The sequence below is a fragment of the Acinonyx jubatus genome, chromosome D4 (assembly GCF_027475565.1).
Source record: "Acinonyx jubatus isolate Ajub_Pintada_27869175 chromosome D4, VMU_Ajub_asm_v1.0, whole genome shotgun sequence".
Classification (NCBI taxonomy): Eukaryota; Metazoa; Chordata; class Mammalia; order Carnivora; family Felidae; genus Acinonyx; species Acinonyx jubatus.
Window position 1 is genome coordinate 7,762,109 of NC_069391.1, and position 21,284 is coordinate 7,783,392.

The window sequence follows — 21,284 nt, forward strand, 5'->3', positions numbered from 1 at the left end:
ACCCTGGGCCTCCAACAGGAGCTTCTCTGCCTATCCGTCCCTCCGTTCCCCCAGCTCGGAGAAACAGCCCCACAGCATGTGGGCTGTGCCCCCATCCCCGCCTGCCCTGTACTTCTCCGGAACTACCCCCCCCCACCCCCCACCCCCGGCAAGAGAATCCCTTTCCGTCTCCCACAAGTATCTTCCCGGTAATTCCGGCCTTCCTTGGAAGTCATATGAAAGCCAGTCATTCCCGTGACGTGACATAGCCCTTTCCCGGCTGCAGCCGCAAGAACTTGCACATTTCACACATTCTTTCCCCCACTGCGGCGGGGAGACCGGGCAGTTAGCGCACGCGCACCGTCTACCACCACTCGCGCATTCATTCACTCCGCCGGCCCCAAGGCCGCACAGACCTGCTTCCACTGGCGGTAGGTGGAGAACTCCTGGGAGGGGATAAAGACGCTGAGTTTGAAGATGGACTTCAGCTCGGCGGGAAGACCCTTGGACTCGAAGTACTGGAATTCGGTCTGGGTCTCCCCGATGAGCGGCACGTAGAGGCACAGGCAGAGCATGCTGACGGGGAGCCGGGCGCGCCGCCGCCTGCGAGCCAGGGAATGCTGGCTGGCCGGGCACACACGCACCAGATCTGCCGGGGCGCAGCTGTCATTGGCTGCTCAGGCCCTGCCCTTTTACTTAATTGAGAAAAGCCTGCCCACAGGAAGCCCTGCCCACAGCCAATGAGCACCGGCCCCCGCGAGGAGGCGGCGATTGCTCAAGCGGAGGCGTGTAAAGATCAGGACTGACGTCACCTGCGCCCCGACTTAACTCTTCGCCAGCGGGCCGCGAGAGCTGTTGGTCGGAGCGAACCTTCACCCTGCGGTGCCAAGCCCGCCAGATGAACAAACAGCCTTCAGCATGTTTTTCCACAAGGTCCCCAAACGCGTCACACAATACAATGGTTTTCTCCCCTTTAGTAAATCATTCCCGACAGAAAAAGAAGCGGGTGTGCAGACTGGGTCGATGCTAACTGGCAATGGGTCTAGTTCAGCTGTGAGGATAGCAGTTGGCAGGAGCTGCCCGAGAGCCGGGTGCGCAGCCATCCTGGAAGCGGCCCCATCGCGGGCTCACTCATCCGCAAGGGGGCTGCCCCTGGGCAGGCTGTGCCCTGGACTCAGAGTGCCTTAGTCGCGCCACCTTCCAGCTGGCTCCAGTGACCTTTTCCAGGCCACTCTGCAATGGGAGCACCTCAGAACCAACCCATTCCCCTGCAGGCTTCCTCCTGGGGGTCCTACAAGCACCGGAGAGTGGACATGATGGGGGCAGAGGGGATCCCCGCTAAAGATCGTTGTGCTGAGGGACTTCCCAGGAGCATCAACCTGGGGTCAGCCAGCCCCTCACTGAAGACTCCAGATGGCCTTCAGGGCCCACCCTCAGAATACTTCAAAGTTCGGTATAGTCCTAGCTTTCTGGCCTAGGTCTGTCCTATTCAAGAGGGGTTTTAATTTTTAAATTAATTAAAATGAAATAAAAAAAAAATTCAGTTCCTCAAGTTGTGTGACCACATTTCAAGTACTCCACAGACTCGTGCTGCGGAGGCAGACCACATCACAGAGATGTCCCTTCTATAGTGCGCCATTTCCTAATATAGACTAAATCTCACTACCAGGATGGATAAAAATGGATGGTTATTATTTGGAAATCACAAAAGTAAAAGGAATTTATCAACTCACTATAAAGCTTTTTGTTAAGAACTAGAAAAAAGAATTTTAAGATAAGATGGGGTGCCTGGCTGCCTCAGTCAGAAGAGCATGTGACTCTTGGTCCCAGGGTCATGAGTTTGAGCCCCACGATGGGTGTAGAGATTAAATAAATAAGGCTTAAGAAAAAATAAGATGTTAATGCTTACATGTAGCATTATGAAACATTTTAATAACTTATATGACATCTCAGCCCCTCTAAAAGAGACCTGATGATGAGTCTGTAATGACAGGTCTTGGACTACACTGGAGAGGATCTGATGAGGACTCCAGAGGCAGCTTGGATTATCCAGAAGATTTCTGTTCAGCCTCCACCTAAATCCATGGCACTCAGCTACCTCTAGAATTGCGCCATCTAGAATTTCTGGTTTGGGCTATTTTCACATACAACTTATCTCTGCTACTGGGGTCCCTGAAGGCAGACTATTGTTTTGAACCTTTGTACCTCGACTTGGTCACGGAGGGTGCTGATATAAATAGCATGATCACTTGTGATGAAGACCTCAAGTGTGTTTTTCTGAGTGTCTGCAAACATAGTCGTTGGGGTATTTCATCCACCTCAACAAGGTCGTGTATTATTATTTTTATTTTAAAGGAGGCTCACACTTATAGGGGTGCCTGGCTGGCTCAATTAGTAGGGCATGTGACTCTTGATCTCAGGGTTGTGGGTTTGAGTGCCGTGTTGGGTATAGAGATTACTTAAAAACAAAAACTAAAAAAATAATAATAATAAAGGAGATTCACATTTATAAATACAGGAGCTAAATTTTGAAATGCTGATCTTCCTTTGTTAAATTATTCGTGTTCGCCTCTGAAATAAAAATAAGTTACAGACATATGTTGAAATATCTCATTTCTTGATGACTGCAGTCATTCCAATATGGCTTTTTTTTTTTTTTTTTTTTTTTTTTTGAGAGGGCACACGAGCAGGGGAGAGGGGCAGAAGGAAAGAGAGAGAATCTTAAGCAGGTTCTATGCTCAGCACAGAGCCCGACAAGGGGCTCAACCCTATGACCCTGGGATCATGAGCTGAGCCAAAATCAAGAGGTGGGACGCTCAACCAACGGAGCCACCCAAGCGCCTCTAATATGGCAAATATTTTGGTTGAAAAAATAAGTTGTTCAACTTGGGAGATGTTCATTTTCTAACAAGTAAATATAACTGTACTACGGAATTTTTCTTTGTGTACTATCGAGTTTCATCATGTATTTACAGAACATGCGAAAATGTTCAAAAACAATACCAAATAAAAGGAAACCCATATTCTATATTTTAGGGAAAAACTGATTAAAGCATTACCAGATAACAGCAACTGTTTTCTAGGGAAAAAACAACAACAGGACGAAATCTCCTTGGTTATAACAGAGCTTGTTACTCCACAGCCCAATGGTATCATGGGGGTCAAGAAATGTTCTCTGAAAAGCTCTGCATGTGCTTATCAAAATGTTATTTTCCAATGCTAACGTTAATTCTATTCCAACGCTGATTTTAAAAAAGGGTTCCAACGTATTTCTATTGTGCAACTGTGAAGGAGTCCAACAGAATGTTTTCATTAGACAAACTGGAATTGGGTGTTTGCTTACTTATTTAAACCAGCCCTCCTCTTGAGTCCCACAGGTCAGGCAGAATTCCACTGTCGCACAGAAACTGGAAATCCCACCCAAGTGAGCCAATCTCGAAGCACCTGGGATGCAAGGTAAGTGCTCTACCTTACCGGGGCCCAGAGGGGCTCTGGGGTCACCCCCTTAATCTCTGAGATGAGCAAACAGACCTGGAGAGGCGCCCTGGTTCTCCCGGGGCCCAGAGCCTGTTGGCGGTAGGGCTGGGCCTCACCCAGGACCCAGCTCTTGTCACATCCACGGAAAACAGCGCCCAAACCTGACGCTGCCAGGAAGAATTTTAGAACTCAGTTTCCAAAGAAAGCCTGTACACGCCTGACATGGAGAATTACAGTACGCAACGCTTCATACTGGAAGGTGGCAGGTGTGTGGGAAAGGTGTGTGACCTGAGCGAGTTCAGGCTTAGGCTTAGCTTTAAAAAAAAAAAAAAAGCAAACCCAAAACCGATCTGTGTGAAAGCTTCTGAACGCATACCAGGGAAATATAAATACGCAAGACTGAAGCAGGGCTCGTGTTCCGATCCTCCTGAGTCACACCGGCTCACAGCGTCACGTGCCATCCCTCTCCCCGTCCTGCCATCTACCATTCTTTGCTCTTTGGACTTATTTGAGTTTTGTGGCCCAGATCTACTTTTGCGGGCCTCTTCTGATGTCCGTTCCCGTACCAAGTGGCATACAAAGCCAATGACAGCAACTCTGGATCCCTTAGGATCTAGCAGTCTCAGGTTCCATTTCATCTGTAAAGTAGAAGTTCCTCTCCCCAGCATCCTGTTCTCCTGGAGTCTGCCAACGCCACTAGAGGCTGTCTGTCCCTGTTCTACTGCTCTGGTTCATGCCCCCAGAACAGGTGCTTCCTGTAAGCGCTGAATACTGTGAGTAGGAGAAGAGCAGGGCAGGTAGAGTGCCTCTGGGAGTGGAGCATTAGGTCATAAAGTATCTCTCCCTCTTCTGCAATGACTCAGACCTGGCCAAAAATATTAATGTGCAAAGGAGCCCCGCCAGCATCCAGCTTGCTCTAGCCCCACCCACCCGTAAGGTTCTCGAACCTCATTTGCCGCTGTGGCTGGGAGTGTCATTTGATGATCAGGTTGCCATGACAGCCCAGCGTAGCTGGGTTTCCAATGAAACCTGCCTGCACTTGGCAATTAGACACACAATGGGCAAAATTCTCTGAGCTTCTGAGGAGCCGGCCCCTCAGGATTTGCGAGCTTGAATGGCCCTGAGGGCGCCTCTCTCATGCCACACTAAATGGCTTTCTTCTCCAACTGCAGATTAACTGTTAAGACAAAGATAAAGGGGCAAACTGGAACAGCTCCTAGAAGAAAAGCCTGCAGGAACCTGACTCCCTAGCAGACAGGGGGAAGTGACAGCACAACAAAGTAGTGGGAACTGAGAAGCTGAGGTCCCATCGGCCAAGCATCGCGAACCCCAAACCCCACCTTCAGGAGTCGCTGCACTGGCCAAGGACACACGCTGCAGAAACACTATTCTGTCCGTTTATCTGCAGAAATGCTCCTGCTATTCCCAGTTCTCAGTTTACCTGCTTCTCAAGAGTCCACACTGCCCAGATGTGCTTGCTTTCTTGCTTCACACCAAACTGGCTGCTCTTGTCTCCCCCGCTGGGGCTGCCCCCACCCCCAGCCAGCTGATCTGTCTCCCTCTTGGAGAAAGGGAAAGGTGTGGGTCTCTGGCTGGGCCCCGTGACCCCACCCCCTGGCCCCACTGGCAGGCCAGGAATTAAGCTGTTCAGAACAGAAAGTCCTGACATGAGGCCACCCAGGGGCAGGGCTGGCAATAGGTGCCAGGATGAGTTTGGGAAATGGAGCAGTTAATTATTAAAGTCCAAAGTAGGTGAATTTAAAAGGGAGCCAGCCAGTCTCTTAATCCCTTGGCCATCAGGCAAGCAGGTCTGTAGATTTAAAAAAAAAAAAAAAAAGGCTTGGGGCGCCTGGGTGGCTCAGCCGATTGAGCGTCTGACTTCAGCTGAGGGCATGATCTCACAGCTCCTGAGTTCGAGCCCCGCATGGGGCTCTGTGCTGACAGCTCGGAGCCTGGAGCCTGCTTCGGATTCTGTGTCTCCCTCTCTCTCTGCCCCTAACCCACTCGCATTCTGTCTCTGTCTCTCTCAAAAACAAATAAACGTTAAAAAAACAAAAAAGGTTCTCACAAAGGAGAGCGCCACTGCCATTTCTGAGCTCGTCCAGGATGACAGAAAGGTAGAAAGAGACGGGGCTCGAAGCACGCTGCAGGCGGAACACGGATTCTGAGGCCCCTGCCCACCAGGACAAGCCCGTGGCCTACAGAGGCTTCTGCTCAAAGCTTGCACCTAAATGCCAGCAGGAGCTGTCGTCCCTCCCACTTGGCAGAGAAAAACCCAACATTTAATTCTCTGATACAGCAGTTCAATTCAAACAACATTTTTGGGGAATCTACAATGTGCCAGACACAGGGCAGAATCTCCTTCTCTCTTCTGATTGATTTTTATCCTGAGAAAGGAGAACAGATTCAAATAACCACAACTCAGGAGGTCAGCAAGGCTGCTCCTAACGCAGGCAGGAGAAATCCCAGGCAAGCTGCACTTTCCATTCTAATCCCAAGAATGCACCTTGGTCCTGTTAAAAACTGCTTTCTTCAGGGAAAGCGAGGTCAAGTACAAGGCAAAGTTCCATACGGATTCCGGGGTGAAATCTCACCTCTACCCCTCTGGAACTGTTGAATCCTGGGTAAATTATTCAGCCTTTCTGCATCTCCGTTTCCTCATCCATGAAATGGGGGTGCTACAACTTACCTTGGCTCTTGTGAACATGAGGCGAGGTGACCCACACTCACAGCACCAGATGAACAGATGGCCCTGGGAGACCCGCAGACCCACGAGGGGACTGGCCTCTGCACCTTGGGACTCCAGCCTCTCCTGACTCCTCCTTCTCCTCCCTTCCTTACAGACCCAAAGGTCTGACCTTAGGGATGCAGGACAGGCTGGCCCTCCCCAGCTCCAAGCAGTCTGGTTCAACTTTAAAGGTCCTCCCTGCATTGTTCAGACAAGCTAAGACACAAGACATAGCGTGATCGTTTGTCTCTTCCTTTCAAACGGCTTTCTGGGACCAAAATGACAAATCCTAAGGTAAATCCTCTATGGCCTTCAACCTTCCTTCCCCAAATGGCCACACTGAGCCGGTCATGATAGGGTGATAAAGCTTTTACCGTGGCCACAGGAAGATTCTAGACTGGAGACTTGGGTTTCTTCATTGTCTAACACTTCTCCCCAGGCCCCAATACCAAAGTGATTGATTTCTAAGTCCTCTCTTCCTCCCCACACTCCAGTTTTCTCCAGGGAACCGATCCTAGAACAGCCCCTAAAGTAGGAGGTCCTCTTGAGGTTGCCATTACCTTAGGAAATTGCTCTGCAGGTCCGACCACCAGCAAAATGGTGGGTCTCTTTTCCGTGGCCTCAGCCCTTCCGTCCTGTTTCCCCAAAAAGCTTGACATCTGGTCTCCCCGAGCTGGAGCCGGGGTGCCTCTGACTTCATTATCATTCCCCTCTCTGGAGCCTTGGCACCCAGCCCTAGGGAGAAAGCTGGACAGAAAAGGCCACAGCATCTGCAACATCACGGCTTCCTCCCAGTGTCGCCGGCGGTTGACTGTTCCACTTGTGAGGAGGGATGTGACCACAATACCAAAGATCTCTGGCTACGCGGCTGCTCGGAAGACTAGCCTGGGGGGGCTGTGAGGCTGAAAGCTCGGCATGCAGTGGCTGTTTCCTGCTTTTTCAAATTTCCTAGCACTGCTGTCCTGCCTGGCCTGAGAAGGGGCTCCCTCTAGGAAGAGCCCTGCCGCCGAGCCGCTGGCGTTGAGAGCAAGCAGACGGAGCTACTTCAATAAAAACTCACTCTTGCAGATGGATGGTGATCAAATGATTGGCTTTTTTCAAAAAGCTAAAAGCAATAGCCCAACAGATCTCTCCTGGAGGCAGAAGCAACTCGGAGGTCCCAATTATTCAGCAGTCCTCGCTCAACTAATGATCATCACACGAGCCAGGACCCGGACCCGAGCACCCCCGTCTGCGTCTGCAATCTCACTGCAGCAGGGCGCGGCCAATCACCTCTGCCGACACTACCGAGTTCATTATCCCAACCAGCAACGGCCCTCCAATCACAGGCGGCCGATTCCCTGCATGCGGCCGGCAGTTCTGCAGGGAGGTGCTGATGGCAACCGCCAGATGAGCCTCCCATCTCGCAGGACCCTCCCGGTGCTGCACCCACACCCCCACCCCCGCGGGAGCCCAACTTCCTCCTCTCCGCCTGCTTGTTTCCGGGATGACTTTCACCATCAAGGTTAACACGATCAATACACCCTGGCAACACCTCCTGACACATCTAGCAACGCTCTTCGTTGCCCCATTAGCCCGTTCTCTCCAACTGCCGAGCACAACGCACGCCATACCGGCTACTCACTCTCCCATGTCTTCCTCTACACCACGAGCTGCTTAAGGACGGGGACCAAGTCACACATCTTTCTCCCTCTAGTACCCAGAACCAGGCACAGATGAAGTCTGTAGACTGGAGGGAGTGGATGATCATGAATAAAAGTGAAGTTACATTTGGTTGAATGTTTCTCAATTTACTAGCCAACACAAGCAGTGACCAGTCTCCCCACCACCCCCCCCCGCCCGCAAAGCGACGCTTTGATAATGGTGTTCACAACCATTCTTTTAAAAACACAAGCGTGAGAAAATTTTCATGAACTGTGTTGGGGAGAGTGTACGGAAACACGCACCCTCACACGCTGCCGTGAGCGTGTAAATCAGTACCACCTCTCCCACGAGGAAGTTAGTCATGGCTTCCAACATGTCAAAAGCCCAAATCCTTTGATATAACAATTCTGTTTAAGGGGTGCCTGGGTGGCTCAGTCGGTTGAGCGGCCGACTTCGGCTCAGGTCATGATCTCACGGTCTGTGAGTTCGAGTCCCGCGTCTGGCTCTGTGCTGGCAGCTCAGAGCCTGGAGCCTGTTTCGGATTCTGTGTCTCCCTCTCTCTGATCCTCCCCCATTCATGCTCTGTCTCTCTCTGTCTCAAAAATAAATAAACGTTAAAAAAAAATTTAAAACAATTCCACTTTTAGCGATTTATCCTGTGGATACATTTGCACCTACGGGAAATCACATACCCATATATGATATATGTGTGATACATATACATGTAAGGATAAAATATGAGGATATATATGTATTTTTGCAGCTCTGTTTATAATAGTACAATTTGGAAACAACTTCCAGGTCCTTGACAAGAGGAGCAGGTACATAAGATTCAGGCACACCCACACCTATCCAACTGTTATTAAGACATTTCTACCTACTGTTATGGAATGGCTTGAACAGATCTTTTTAAATGAGAAAAGCAAGGTGCAGAATAAAGGGGGTAATATGCTGCCATTGATTTCTCAGTGTGTATATGTGACAAATTATCTCTGGAAAGACACATTAAAAATTAAAGAGGGGCGCTCTTTTAAAATATTAATAAATATTAATAAAAATTAAATGCGTGTTCTCTCAAAAACGAATAAACATTAAAAAAAATTGAAGTATGGTCTGGGGCACTTGGGGGCTCGAGAGGAGAAAGGCAGGTGGTTTATTTTCACTAAATATCCTTAGAGCTTGTGAAACTGAATCATGTGCATGTTATGACCACACACACGTGCATATGTACGTAACTACAATTGTTTAAAAAGAAAACACGAGAAGCGAAAGCAACATGGCCAAGCTTGCTCGGAAAGCTGAGGGGCCTGCATCAGTTGCCTTCTCACTGGAAACACGGACCAACCTTATTTTGAAGCAGTTTTGTGTGTTGACTAGATGTATAGTCTTTGGAGCCAGACCCTACATGTGAATCCAGGCCACCCCTTACTAGTCGCGTGAATAATGTTGGTCAAGCTACTTTAGCTCTCTGTGCTTTAATATCTGCGCAAAATGGAGATGGTAAAAGAACTGTATTATTACTTCACAGAATTTGTTAACCATGAAATTAGATAATTAGCTCTCGGGACATCTGGGTGGCTCAGTCGGTTAAGCGTCTGACTCGATTTCAGCCCAGGCTATGATCTCAAGGTTCGTGAGATTGAGCCCTGCATCCAGCTCTGTGCTGAGTGCATATCCTGCTTGGGATTCTCTCTCTTCCTTTCTCTCTGCCCCTCCCCTGCTCATGTGCTCTCCCTCTGTCAAAACAAGTAAATCAACGTTTAAAAAATGTATCTATAAAGCATGTATAAACAGTACATGCTATTTTATTTTTTAAAAGATATTATTTTTAAGTAATCTCTACACCTACTGTGGGGCTCGAACTCACAACCTCGAGATCAAGAGTTGTGCACTCCACTGCATAAGCCAGCCAGGCGCCCTCACACTAGCTATTTTATTGACAGAAAGTGATTGCGAGTTCATGAAATTAATAGTTTTAATACTGAAGAAGAATCAGTCCAGAGCCCCAAACCCTCAACAAATTAGTAATCCTTTAATGAAGATGAATCTTGTTTTTAGGCACAAGGGGTCTGTCGAATTGGACATAGCAGTGTTTTGGGCCCCCATGTGCAAACACAAGAGAAATCGCTTATGTAATAGATTACTGGCATTTCATTTTATGGGCTCTTCCATCCCACAGAACTGAGCAAAAACTCTAGGGCTTTCCAGCCCAGATGGAATAACAGGGACTGATTCATCTTTCTGCCAACAGGCAACGAGACAGTGACTCCTGAGAGATCCACACAAATGAGGCAAGCCCTACAACCTGCCCCAGCTTCATGGCTGGAGTTACCAGGCTGTGATGCAGGGAAAAGGCACCCAGGTAGAGCCCAGCAATCTCCCCATGCTGAAGGCAAGCAGCTGGGGGGCCAGGAAGGTCAGGGCAGCTACAGCAGGACCAAGGACCGGGGAGGAAGGAACTGCACAGACAGTGAGCTCTGGGGAGCTGCTGAGGGCCCTCCTAGAGTCATGCAGGCTGCCTGTGAGGACACTGCCTGAGGGTGGGAAAAGAACCATCCAAAGGCATCCTGTTCCCACAGGACAGAATAGAAAACCTCACAATATAGGGAGGTATGGGAAGGGAGCCCCAGAATGAAGCTCAAAAATATTCACAGTAATATGAGACTATCCAGCACCTAGTAAAATAAAATCCAATGAAAAATTAACAGGAATGCAAAGAAACAGGAAAAAATGACCCATATGGAGGATTGAAATCAATCAGTTGAAAGTGACTCAGAAATGACATGTATGATAGAACCAGTACACAAGAATACTCATAGGGGCTGGGTGGCTCAGTCGGTTGGGTGTCCAGCTTCGTCTGGGGTCATGATCTTGTGGTCCGTGAGTTTGAGCTCTGTGCTAATAGCTCAGAGCCTGGAGCCTGCTTCAGATTCTGTGTCTCCCTCTCTCTGCCCCTCCCCTACTCACGCTCTGTCTCTCTCTCAAAATTAAATAAACATTTAAAAAAAAAGGAAAAATAAAAGAAAAAATAAAAACACGCTGGATGGTTTTAGCAGCAGATTAGACGATGCAAAATAAAAGAATTAATGAGCTTGAAGACACAGCAATCGAAACTTTCCAAAACGAAAGAGAGAAAAAAGGCAAAACCAAAAATGAACAGAGCATCAGCAACTGCTAACAGTTAATATGAACCAGAGTTCACGAAGGCAGGGACAGAAAAAACATTTAAAGAAATAATGGCTACATTTTTTCCCAAATTCATTGAAAACTACAAATCCACAGATCAAAGAAACTCAACAAACCCCACGGATAAGAAATATAAAACAAACAAACAAACTACATTCAGGCACATCAAATTAAATTTCTGAAAACCAGTGATAAAGAGGAATTATCTTAAAAGCAGATACAGAAAAAAAGATCCAATACATACAGAGGAACAAAGATAAGAATATCTGGGGACTTTCCCATCAGAAACTGTTAACCCAAAAAAAACACCTACTGAAAGGAAGGCAAAATAAAAACTTTTCAGACTTATGAAAGCTGAAAGATTTTCTCACCAGCAGATTTGCGTTACAAGAAATATTAAAGGAGTCCTTTAGGTAGAAGGAAGATCTAGATTTACGCAAAGGAATGAAGAAGACCAAAACAGTAATTGTATAGGTAAATATAAAGGACTTTGTTCTTATTATTTAAATCTCTGTAAAAGATAAATTTAAAGCAAAAACAAAACAATGTATCGCGGGCTGATGACACATGTAGAAGTAAAAATATATGAGAACAACAGCCCAAAAGCTAGGAGAATAGAAATAAAAGTATGGTTGGCCCTTGAACAATGCACAAGGTTGGGGCTCCATATTATTATTTATTTCGAGAGAGAAAGAGAGAGGAAGCACGGGCATAAGCGGGGGTGGGGCAGAGAGAGAGGGAAAGAGAATCCCAAGCAGGCTCCATGCTGTTAGTGCTGAGCGCAGTGTGGGGCTCCATCTCATGGACAGTGAGATCATGATCTGAGCTGAAATCAAGAACTGGATGCTTAACCAACTGAGCCACCCAGGCCCCAAAGATTCTTAAAGTATTTAAAGAATTTTTTTTCACGTTTATTTATTTCTGAGAGAGAGAGACAGACAGACAGAATGGGAGTGGCAGAGGGGCAGAGAGAGAGGGAGACACAGAATCTGAAGCAGGCTCCAGGCTCTGAGCAGTCAGCACAGAGCCCAATGAGGGACTCAAATCCACAAACCGTGAGATCATGACCTGAGCTGAAGTCCGGTGGGTAACCTACTGAACCACCCAGGTGCCCCTCTTCAACTATTTAATATAATATCGGTTAAGTTAGGCCGTGGTAGGTTAAAAATGTATTTATATTATAATCCCTAAAGCTACCATTAGAAAGAGAGTTACAGCTAGTAAGGCAACAAAAGAGACCAAATGGAATCATAAATAATACTCAACTGACCCAAAAGAAGGCAGAAAGAAAGAGAAGAGTAGATGGCACACACAGAAAACAAATAGCAAATAAAAAGGTGGTAGATTCAGGGGCGCCTGGGTGGCTCAGTCGTGAAGTGTCCGACTTCGGCTCAGGTCATGATCTCAGTTTGTGGGTTCGAGCCCCGCGTCGGGCTCTGTGCTGACAGCTCAGAGCCTGGAGCCTGCTTCGGATTCTGTGTCTCCCCCTCTCTCTTCCCCACCCCCACTCTCACTTTGTCTCACTCTGTCTCTCAAAAATAAATAAATGTAAAAAAAAAAAATTTAAAAAAAAAGGTGGTAGATTCAAACCCAATCATATCAATAACAACAGTGGATACAAGTGGTTTAAACATCCCAGTTAAAAGGTAGAGATGGTCAGTTGGGATTAAAAAAGCAAGATCTAGCTATACGTTGCCTACAAGAAACATTTTTTTAAATACAGAGATACGGGGCGCCTGCGTGGCTCAGTCAGTTAAGTGTCCAACTTTGGTCCAGGTCATGATCTCACAGTTCATGAGTTCGAACCCCATTATCAGCCTCTGTCCTGACAGCTCGGAACCTGGAGCCTGCTTCAGATTCTGTCTCCCTCTCTCTCTGCCTCTCCCCCACTCGTGCTCGGTCTCTCTTTCTCTCTCAAAAATAAATAAACGTTAAAAAAATAAAAACATATATATAGACCTAAAAATAGGTTAAGAATAAAAGAATGGACAAAGATATACTGTACCATGTTCATATTAATCCAAAGAAAACTGGAATGGCCATATTACATTAGACAAAGTAGATTTCAGAGCAAAGGATGTTATGGTGGGCATTTCATAATAACAAAAGGGTCAATGCATCAAGAGGACATAAGAAGCCTAAATGTTTCTGAATCACATTATAGAGCCTCAAAATACATGAAGCAAAACCAACAAAAGTGTAAGGAAAAGGAGACAAATGCACCATCATAATCAGAGATCTTAACACCATTCTTTCAGTAACTCATAGAACAAGTAGACAGAAAATCAGCAAGGGCACAGAAGGCCTGGTTGGGCAACATTATCCACCACCATGACCTAACTGGCATTTATAAAACACTCTACCCATCAAGACTGGAATACACATTCTTTCAAAGTATCCGCAGAACAGATTCTGGCTCACAAAACAAGTCTCACTAGATTTAAAAGGGTTCAGCACGGGGCACCTGGGTGGCGCAGTCGGTTAAGCGTCCGACTTCAGCCAGGTCAAGATCTCGCGGTCCGTGACTTCAGCCAGGTCAAGATCTCGCGGTCCGTGAGTTCGAGCCCCGCGTCAAGCTCTGGGCTGATGGCTCAGAGCCTGGAGCCTGTTTCCGATTCTGTGTCTCCCTCTCTCTCTGCCCCTCCCCCGTTCATGCTCTGTCTCTCTCTGTCCCAAAAATAAATAAATGTTGAAAAAAAAATAAAATAAAAGGGTTCAGCTTGTACCAAATATGTTTTTTGACCATAGTGGAATCAAATTAGAAATCAATGGCAGAAAGATACCTGGAAAATACCTAAATATTTGGAAACAACGTAACACAACTCTAAATAATCCATGCGTCAAAGGAGAGCTCAAAAGAGAAATGAGAAAGTATTGGGGCACCTGGGTGGCTCAGTCGGTTAGGTGTCTGACTCTTGATTTTGATTCAGGTCATGATCTCACAGTTTGTGAATTTGAGCCCCGCGCTGGGCTCCGCGCTGACAGTGCAGAGCCTGCTTGGGATTCTCTCTCTCAAAATAAAAAAATTTTTAAAACTTAAAAAAAAAAAAGAAAGAAATGAGAAAGTATTTCAAATGGTGTGAAAGCAGAACACATAAAAATCTGTAGGATGTTGCCAAAGCAGTACTTAGATGGGAAAGCCCATACTAGAAAAGAAAGCCCTCAAATCAGTGACGTCAACTTCCCTCTCAAGAAAGCAGAAAAGAACAAAATAAACCCAGACTAAGCAGAAGGAAATAATAAAACTAGGCAAGGGAGGGGCACCTGGGTGGCTCAGTCGATTGGGCATCTGACTTCAGCTCAGGTCATGATCTCACAATCCAGGGAGTTCGAGCCCCGTGTCGCGCTCTGTGCTGACAGCTCAGCCTAGAGCCTGCTTCGAATTCTGTCTCCCCCTCCCTCTCTGCTCCTCCCCTGCTTGCACCCTGTCTCTCTCTAAAATCAATAACCACCACCAAAAAAAAAAACCACCACAAAAAACAAAAAACTAGGCAAGGGAGAGACAATGCCTTCTTTATCTTAAAATCTGCACCTAAGACAGATCAATGAAAATTTGTTCAATTGCATCCTTTGCCAGTATTTTTATTTTAAAGCACTTTCTCTTGTATCTTTGGTTTCCTTGTGGGTTAATGTGGTACATTGCTCTCCTTATATCACACATCATCACCGAAACCAGGGGTACCTGGTGGGCCAGTAGTTTCTTTTGGGTTACATGCAATTCCTATAATACAATTCTTCCACACTTAGCTTTCTTGGGTAAGAGAGCTCACCCATACCCAGAGACTGGGCTAGCAAGTATAACCCTCCCATGATTATTGCTTATACACATCAACAGAACCTAGTGAAGAGGGGGCTAATCACCAGCAGGTTACCCACTCTTCCAAGAATCCAGAAAACCGATTTTGCTGAATAAAAACAGGATCTCCCATACTTTTTAAAATTTTTTTTAATGTTTATTTATTTTTGAGACAGAGAGAGACAGAGCATGAACGGGGGAGGGTCAGAGAGAGAGGGAGACACAGAATCGGAAGCAGGCTCCAGGCTCCAAGCTGTCAGCACAGAGCCCGACGTGGGGCTCGAACTCACGGACCGTGAGATCATGACCTGAGCCGAAGTCGGACGCTCAACCGACTGAGCCCCCAGGCGCCCCTCTCCCATACTTTTCAAAGAAAACAGATTCCAATGGAATCGACGCCCCCGTGGGAGCCCATTCCACATTATCCTAAGGAACTGCCCAGGGTGCAAAAGGCCCCTAGAGCAGGGCACAGAAGAACAGCTAGAGATTCCTGAGGAGTCTTGTAACAAGGCAGAGAGGGATTTCCTACGACTGGCTCCAGAGCCACGTTCCACGTCTGTGTCTACCAGTTTAACTACCTACTACCTATCTTAGCATTATTTACCATTCAGAACAGCTGTTGCCAAAGGGAAGCCTATTAACACTTTTTTTTAACTGAAAAATGAAGCCAGATTTTATTTGACAGAAAGCCAGACCGATTTGCCTTGAAAACGAGGACTGGCTTGGCCAAGTGGGTTATATGGAGACAACGAGGCGGAGCCAGGCACTTGCCTCCTTTGGCACCCGTGAAACCAAGGCATCGAAGATGACAGTTCTGCAGTGATGACAAAGGTGAAATCCCCCAGTTTATTTCCATTTTAGGAAGTAAAACCAAAAACGCTAGCTTTGGCGAGAAAAAAAAAAAAAAAAAGTCCCCGAAGGACACTCCTTTGACTGTGGGAAAGCGAAGTGCACTTCTGGAGAAAACTCCTGGGAGGGCTTCTGTCTACTCCTGGTGAACAGCCAGTCCCCACTGAGGCCCCAAGTTCAAGGTCAATGCCTACGAAGATGTCTTTTTCTCTTCTCTAAAAGAAAGTTAGAGGCGTACAAGATTAACCCGATTTTCAAGCATAGGATTTTGAGATGTGACACGTAAATTAAAGGTCTATGGAAGCAAGAGATCACGTGGAAACATGGCATAATATTTCTGGGGTGTCCTTTTAGAAGGGCAGGATTCTCCTTGCGGCAAGCGTTAAGGGGGAGGGGCAGGATGCGGTACTGAGGCCAGCCAGTGAAAACCCAATCACCCAAAATGATCAGAAATTTCTCAACCAATCCAAACTTGATCAGTGGGAGCCAAACCCATGGGCACATGCTGAGTCAAATTTCTGCACCCACTTTATCTTTATCCACACCTTCTCTTCTCCCACTCAAAAAGGCAAACCAGCGGATTTATTATTAAAGCAACATTAAATGTTTCCAGTTTCTTAAAACTGATTTCAGGATCACAGACTCAAACTGAGATTGGATGAACGGTGCAAAAATAGCTCTCCCCAGCTGCTTGCTCTGTACCGAGTGAGACTGCAGAGAAGAGCCAGGACAGGGGTGTGAAACCCAGCCACCCGCTGCCTTCAGCAAAGACACTGCTTGAGGTGCGAAGGGCAGCCTTGGGAATTCGGTGTAAGCCTAACTGGTTTATACCAAACCAGTTCTTAGGAAACAATTCAGAAAAGGCATATTTTAGCTATAGATTTATTAGATGCTACCTCTTATATTGGTTAAAGAAACTCTAGCAAAAGTAATAGCATCTCCCATGTGAATGAATGAAATAAGGAGTTAACTGCATCCATAAATGCATTGTCACTAAGGGGTGCTCCAGGGACCTTACCTTCCCCCCTCTAGTGCATCTGTTGACCCTGGACAAGTTGTATTAGCCTCTCTGGGCTGCCGAGAGGGGAGACCGAACTGGACAAACCTTGAAAACCTTTCCAGTTCCAACATCGCATGGATTCAGACTCAGCCTAAAGGCATTAACCAAAAGGAGAAGCAGGTTTTGCACACGCGGGACGGGGGGGGGGGGGGGGGGGGAGGCCAACAGATTAATGAAGATGGGGGCTGTAGCCGGCTGGTTTTAACCAACAAGACTATTCAACTTTGTCACCCACAGCCAAGATTTCACAGTTTGTGCTCGTTCTAAACTATCCTCTGCCCGCCTCTTTTCACCATTGGCATTTCAATGGCCTTTGAGAGTTTTCCAACACAATATAGGTGGTTTTCTTTGTGTTTTGGTAAGAAGAGTCACACGTCAGACTCCAGCCGAGGAGGGAGGGCTGGAGGAAAGAAGGCATGAGGCCAGGGGTTGTTGGGAACAACGTGGAAGGCTTCACAAAGCAACAGCAGGAACAGGGACAGCCACCATCTCCAGTTTCCCCTTTGGCCCTAGAAAATGAGTCATGACTCACCTCCTTTTCAAGCTTCCTGGCCTAGAGTTTAAAGCAGATAAGAATCTCCTTAAGCTCTACCTTTGTATTCATTTATTTACTTTATTTTTTTTTATGAAACTTTTTTTTTTTAAGTTATTCAGTCCTGAGAGAGGGAGACAGAGCGGGAGCAGGGGAGGGGCAGAGAGAGAGAGGGAGACACAGAATTCAAAGCAGGCTCCAGGCTCTGAGCTGTCAGCACAGAGCCCGACCCGGGGCTTGAACCCACAGACTGCGAGATCATGACCTGAGCCGAAGTTAGACACTTACCCGACTGAGCCATCCAGGCACCCCAACTTGGAAGGTACACCTTTAAGACAAAAATTTCTCCTTTTTTTTTTTTTCCTTAAGGTATTGTGTTGAGTCTTTTAGATCTCATACTTAGGAAGAGTTTACCTATCATTTTAGTCACTCCTTCCTGGGCACCATCAGGGGTCCTAAAATGCTGAGAGGGTGTTATAGGCAGATGCGTCAATGTCATGAACTGGGAAAATAAAAGTTGCAAAGCCTTGAGGTCTAGTGAAGTATCCACAGCCACGGAAGCAAGGAGGCAGCGTGTGCTAAGCTAAATTAGGTGGAGTCAAAATCCTGCACTCTGCTACTGCCTTTGCCTTAAGCCAGCCTGACCTCTGAGTCTCAGTCCCGCTTTTGCAAAATAACGAGGTTGGCGAGCTTATCTCCAAAGGTTTGAAGTCAGCTCCACTTGAGCTTCCATTTTCACAACTTCAAAGTGAACTTCAGACGTCAGAGAAGGCCATCCATGGCTCACGAGGCGGGCAAAAGGCTTGTGAGAGCCCATAAGGGCCCAGTGCCATCCAGGGGAACATCTGGGCTAAAAAGACTTCCTTAGGTATAGAGTGAGTCTACCCTTTCAGTAACTTCTTAAGAGATTTCCTGCCAGCAGGGTTTCTTTGTTTCCATCTTCCTCAAGTCTGCCGGGCCCAGCAACCCACATTCCTTCTCGAAAACAGAAGGCCCTCTCAGCTGAGAGGAAGGAGACCTGGGTGCTATACAACCTTAATTACCGATGTCCCCAGACATTCTCTTTCCTTCTGTTCCGCTCTTCACCTAGGCAATCTGGGAGACACTGTAGCTGACTACAACCAACGCTGGGCATCTTATTTTCAAAGACTCAGTGGACGAGAAAGTTACTTTGTGTTGAACATCTAGGTATCAGACACTCTGCTAGGCTCTTTATATACTTTATCTAATTCAATCGCACAACAACCTTAGGAAATAGGTATTCATACCTCCATGTGTCTGATACGGAAACTGAGGCGCGGAGAGGTTGAGGGATGTGTTCAAGGTCACACGGCTAGCAGGCAGCAGAAACAACTTTTGCACCCAGGTTTTGTACCACAAATCCTGTGCTGGGCTTTTTGTTGTTGTTGTTTTTAAGTTTATTTATTTATGTAACTAATCTCTACACCCCACGTGGGGCTTGAACTCCCAACCCCAAGATCAAGAGTTTCATGCTCTTCCAACTGAGCCAGCCAGGCGCCCCTGTACTGAGTTTCTGAAAACAGTTTTATTGAGATAAAATCTGCACAGCATACAAATCACCCATTTACACAATTCAGTGGTTTTTAGTGTATTCAAAGATAGGTGCAACCATCACTATGGTCAACTGTAGAACATTTTCTCACCTCAAAAAGAGCCCCCAAGACCTTTAGTTGTCATCTTCTTATCTCTCCGTTCCCTACCCCTCCCAGGCCTAGGCAACCACTAGTCTACTTTCTGTCTTTATAGCTTTCCCTATTCTGGACTTTCATATAAATGGATCACATAATACATGGTCTCTGTGACTGGCTTCTTCGACTTGGTGCAATGTTTCCGAGAGGAGTCTGTACTCCCATGGTACCCTGCCTCAGATGAGGGACCCCGAAAGGTACAGACAGCATATCAAGAAATGCATCATAAAACCTGCCTTTAGCAGCAGCAGAGATTATAGAAAGATAAGACAGCTGTTTTCAGATACTTACAGAGTCCTTGGATCACTTGGGGCAGATGGGTAGCATTTGCAGATGCAAGCAGACTGTCTGACATAAGAAAGAACTCACAATGACCCAGACGAGGTCCACAATGGAATGAGCTGGACGGCCGTCTATGAAGGATGCCATAGGAGAAAAGCTCCCCACACTAGGTGGGGAGGCTGGCCTCTGATGGCCAGTGACCCTCCCAAGACTAAATTCTTTGATTCTGCCAAATTCACATTAGTATAAGAAGAAATGGTTAAAAATGAAAAGTCTGCCCAGATTTAGGTTAATGAGACTAGTCCAAATGGATAAGTAGAGTTGTGTTCACCAGATTCACCTTGAGGCTGTACTCAGCAGGACTGGAAATGAATACCAGCAAAGTTATTGTTTCTCTCAACCCCTGTGGTTTCTGTGAGGCTCCAACAATTAATGACTCTTTGAACATCAAAGGAATCCAGCTGCAGATCCAGATGAGGCCCACTCTGGTATATTCCTGTTTTATCATTTGGTCTTAGGATCCGGGGTACCTCATTCCACCTTTCCAAATGGTAATGAATTAAAAAAAAAAACAAACCTTCTAGTTGACTTGATAATTACTGCAAGCCAGGAACCAATTTTGCAACAATAAAACACAATCAGTTTAATATACGAATTCAATCCAATCTGCAAATAGCATTTTTCTTTTTCTAATGGGCCATCATATCATATCATATCATATCATATCATATATCATATTAAATGTTGTCCATCCCCTTTCTATGATAAGGCTCTTTCTTCTGCAGATGATCTCACCTAAGTCTGGCTATCTAGGTAAATACCTTCCTCACAAAAGGCCAAACATTTAAAAGGTATAGAGTTCGGGGCACCTGGCTGGCTCAGCGAGAAGAGCGTGTGACTCTTGAACTCAGGGCTATAAATTCAAGCCCCACATTGTGTGTAGAGATTACTTAAAAATAAAACCTTTGAAAGAGAATAAAGTAAAAGGTATAGAGTTCAACAGTACCTTCTGGGATTAAGCAATACCAACTTGACATTGGTAATCTTCTATTCAATTATTTCAAGTCAACAGATATTGCCTCACTATACGCCACTCAGGTCAGGGGGAGAATTAGGGCAGGGTGGATTCTCAGTTTTGGATAGGATAATCTCTGGATAATCTTGAAATCTATTTGGGGAATAACAGATGTGGTTCTAAATGGATCTCTCCTCATCTCTTGTGGGCCCGGGATGGAACTCTCTGTGTGTCCCTCAGAAACAGGTAGAGTTAGAGAAGAGTGGAGCAGGAATCAGAAGACAGTTCCAGTTGCTTCTCTGGCGTAATTCCTCAGTGGCCAAATGGTCTTTTCGGACCTCTGTTCTTTGCTCTGTAAAATGGGGTGAAAACACGGTCTTGCTTCCTTCACCACGTCATTGTGGAGCTCAAACTCCATGGTGCATATGCCAGCCTTTTGAGTGAGCAAACTCAACAGGTCTTCTGGAATCCTCACCTGCATGAAACACCAGTCCCTTAAGAGGGCCCACAAGCCTCAGCTGAAGGGACAACTGTTTCCATGTCACCCAGATTGCGTTCTCTAATTGGCTGCCTGAGCTCTAACCGAGGTTTCAAATTTGTTTTAAAACAAAGATGGTGTTTGGTCACATGCAACTGCCGAAATAGGCGATCTATAATTAGCTCCAGCTGAAGCCTCATCTCCCAAAGTCACTACTGTTGTCGTCATCCCTTTTCTTTCTTTAACAAGCCCTGCCCCTCTTTTGTCCTAGGACGGGCTTCTGGCTCACATGCCCTTTACAAAGAAGATTTCCCTGGCTGGCTGCCATGGGTTTCTCTGCCCACTTCCATTTTAAGTTATTTTCCCTCAGCTGTCCCAATTTCTTCTGAAATAAAGGCAGGTGCCAAAAAACGGCTGGTTCGTGTCTAAAGAAAACTTGGCTCGACCTGTTGTAAGCCAGCAAGAGGCTTTGTGTAGTCACATGGCCTAGGTTCACCACCACCCACTGATAAGCACTCACAGTGGATTCCTGCACAAACCCTTGCATCT

General features: G+C 46.5%; 1 protein-coding gene across 6 annotated transcripts in view; it reads right to left on the reverse strand.

Moving 5' to 3' along the window:
* The window catches only part of SLC25A25 (solute carrier family 25 member 25), a 33,709-nt gene that overhangs the window by 9,958 nt on the left and 2,467 nt on the right, over positions 1-21,284 (reverse strand). For 2 of the 6 annotated variants that reach the window (XM_027035218.2, XM_027035217.2), the window contains exon 1: positions 396-664. The exons of 2 other annotated variants lie outside the window; for them this stretch is intronic. In XM_027035218.2, coding sequence (XP_026891019.1) covers positions 396-554 — 159 coding nt within the window. In that variant the 5' untranslated portion in view covers positions 555-664. Of the gene's footprint in view, positions 1-395; positions 665-6,744; positions 7,416-21,284 lie in introns of those variants that run through there. 2 more of the 6 variants (XM_027035216.2, XM_015062380.3) reach the window with 2 other exon arrangements.